At 47.5% G+C, this 2,661-nt stretch overlaps 1 protein-coding gene across 1 annotated transcript; it reads right to left on the bottom strand.

Moving 5' to 3' along the window:
* Nucleotides 1–1,139: 1,139 nt before the first annotated feature.
* Nucleotides 1,140–1,535, bottom strand: LOC122048715 (F-box protein PP2-A13-like). Its single transcript, XM_042610248.1, has one exon. The coding sequence runs from the start codon at nucleotides 1,533–1,535 to the stop codon at nucleotides 1,140–1,142; it is 396 nt and encodes a 131-aa protein (XP_042466182.1).
* Nucleotides 1,536–2,661: the final 1,126 nt, after the last annotated feature.

Genomic DNA, 2,661 nt, shown 5'->3' on the forward strand with positions numbered 1-2,661 from the left:
TTTAATGTCGTCGACCGACGACCTTTGGCCGTGCCGTTACTCACTAGGACTTTCCACCCCTGGTCAGTGGATTTTTGCCTCCCCCAGGATTCGAACTTTAAACCTCCAAGCTTAAGTATTATAGTTTATGAATCCTGGTAACCAAGTGAGATGATCTCACTTGGTTACCAGGATTCATAAACTCTAATACTTAAGCGGCCCTTATGTCGTCGGCCCATTTGGCGACATTTAATGTCGTCGACCGACGACCCTTGGCCGTGCCGTTACTCACTAGGACTTTCCACCCCTGATCAGTGGATTTTTGCCTCCCCCAGGATTCGAACTTTAAACCTCCAAGCTTAAGTATTATAGTTTATGAATCCTGGTAACCAAGTGAGATGATCTCACTTGGTTACCAGGATTCATAAACTCTAATACTTAAGCGGCCCTTATGTCGTCGGCCCATTTGGCGACCTCTAATATCGTCGACCGACGACCCTTGGCCGTGCCGTTACTCACTAGGGCTTTCCACCCCTGGTCAGTGGATTTTTTGCCTCCCCCAGGATTCGAACTCTAAACCTCCAAGCTTAAGTATTAGAGTTTATGAATCCTGGTAACCAAGTGAGATCCCATTTGGCGACCTCTAATGTCGTCGACCGACGACCCTTGGCCGTGCCATTACTCACTAGGACTTTCCACCCCTGGTCAGTGGATTTTTGCCTCCCCCAGGATTCGAACTCTAAACCTCCAGGCTTAAGTATTAGAGTTTATGAATCCTGGTAACCAAGTGAGATCATCTCACTTGGTTACCAGGATTCATAAACTCTAAGGGTGCGTTTGGTTCGGGGTTATCTTTGATAACCTTGGTTATCTATCCAAGGTTATCAACAAAACCTTTGTTTGGTTTAAGTAATCAACAATTCTGAAGTTATAATGCATGTCTGACACGTCAGCAATTTGGGCATCCAACCCGGAATCAGAAAACCTCAGGAAAGCAAGGTTTTTCTTGATTCCGGGGTTAATAATTTTTTTAAGACAAAATTAACCTCCAATTTTTATCGATTGTGACAAAAATAACCCTGCAAGTTTATCAAATAACAATTTGCCACCGACGCTAGAAAACCCATCCATGTTCGCGTGTTCCCTGCCTCACAGAAATCCTAGCACGACGGTGATCCTCCTTGCGGCCGAATCCAGGAATTTGGATTTAGCGAATAAGGAGACGAGGATACCTTGGTGCCGCCATCAAAGGGATTCGGCCGGCACAATCGCGCATAGATCTCCTTCTTGCAAAGACGTGCCCTGGCCGTCTCATCCATCGCCTTCCCCATCAAGTACGCGTAGTTCTTCGGCAGCTTCGTCTCCCACATGATGCCCGCCGAAGCCGCCCCTCGGAAAGCCCGGCTGAGCCGCGCCGCGCGGCAGACCTCCGGCGGATCAAGGTGTAGCAGCACCTCCGCGATGCAGCTCTCGGGCAAGTCCCCGAGGCCCGCGCTTAGTCCGCTGCCGCTGCCGGCGTGTTCCGCCCTAACGATGCTCGAAATCCACGACCCCATCCCCCGCAGCCAACGACACCACAGCGCACCGGAGCAAGGAAGAAAGAGGCATCCACACCGGAATCGATTCCAGGTCGCTCGCTCGCTCGATCAGGCAGCCGTCGCACTCCGCGGATCGATTCGATGCTTTGCTTGAAGACGAGGGCAAGGAATCCAAAAAAGGATTATATATATATATATAAACAGATCGATTCGAAACAGATTTTCGTGGTCCAACTAATAAATCCTATTTAACGCCGACGTGGATCCTGGTCAGCAATGCTTATCTAAAGGATAATAATAAAATGGGGTAATAATAAACCTTCCAAAACTCTCCTTTCCTTTTATTAAATCAAGGAAGCCTAGCCTGATATGATAAAATATTAATCAAGGGTAATAATAAAAACGAGATTTTATATGGTAAAATATTAAATCAAGGGTAATAATAAAAACGTTTCATTCCAGGGTATGGTAAAATCACTATTAATAATATAATATTATCATTATTAAATCAAGGGTAATATGGTAAAATATTACATTAGGTTATGTACTAAAACCTTCAAACAAACGAGATTTTACTAGATTACCTAAATTGAACCAAACAACCAATGGTTATGTTTCATTCCCTATAACCTTGGTTATGTGATTACTTGGTAATCACATAACTAAGGTAATATACCATAACTTGAACCAAATGCGCCCTAATACTTAAGCCTGGAGGTTTAGAGTTCGAATCCTGGGGGAGGCAAAAATCCACTGACCAGGGGTGGAAAGTCCTAGTGAGTAACGGCACGGCCAAGGGTCGTCGGTCGACGACATTAGAGGTCGCCAAATGGGCCGACGACATAAGGGCCGACGGTCGACGACATGAGAGGTCGCCAAATGGGCCGCCAAATGGGCCAAGAGGGTCGGGTCGTTACAGTTAAGGTCAGAGGGGTCAACCTACAGGTTCGGCCGATCGGAGAGGCCTTATGGCCGCCCGGCCTGGAGAAGTCTTATGGCCGCTCGGCCAGGATCGCGTCAGGGCTGGTGCGAAGACAGCTCGACCACGAGTCGAGCTTCCGACGCTCACAAACTGCCAAGTACAGAGAAATTGCCAAGCCGAGCGTCCTGTCTGCTCGGCTGAACTGCAGCTCAACCAAGGAAG

This window comes from Zingiber officinale, chromosome 2B (genome assembly GCF_018446385.1).
Source record: "Zingiber officinale cultivar Zhangliang chromosome 2B, Zo_v1.1, whole genome shotgun sequence".
NCBI classification, from domain to species: Eukaryota; Viridiplantae; Streptophyta; class Magnoliopsida; order Zingiberales; family Zingiberaceae; genus Zingiber; species Zingiber officinale.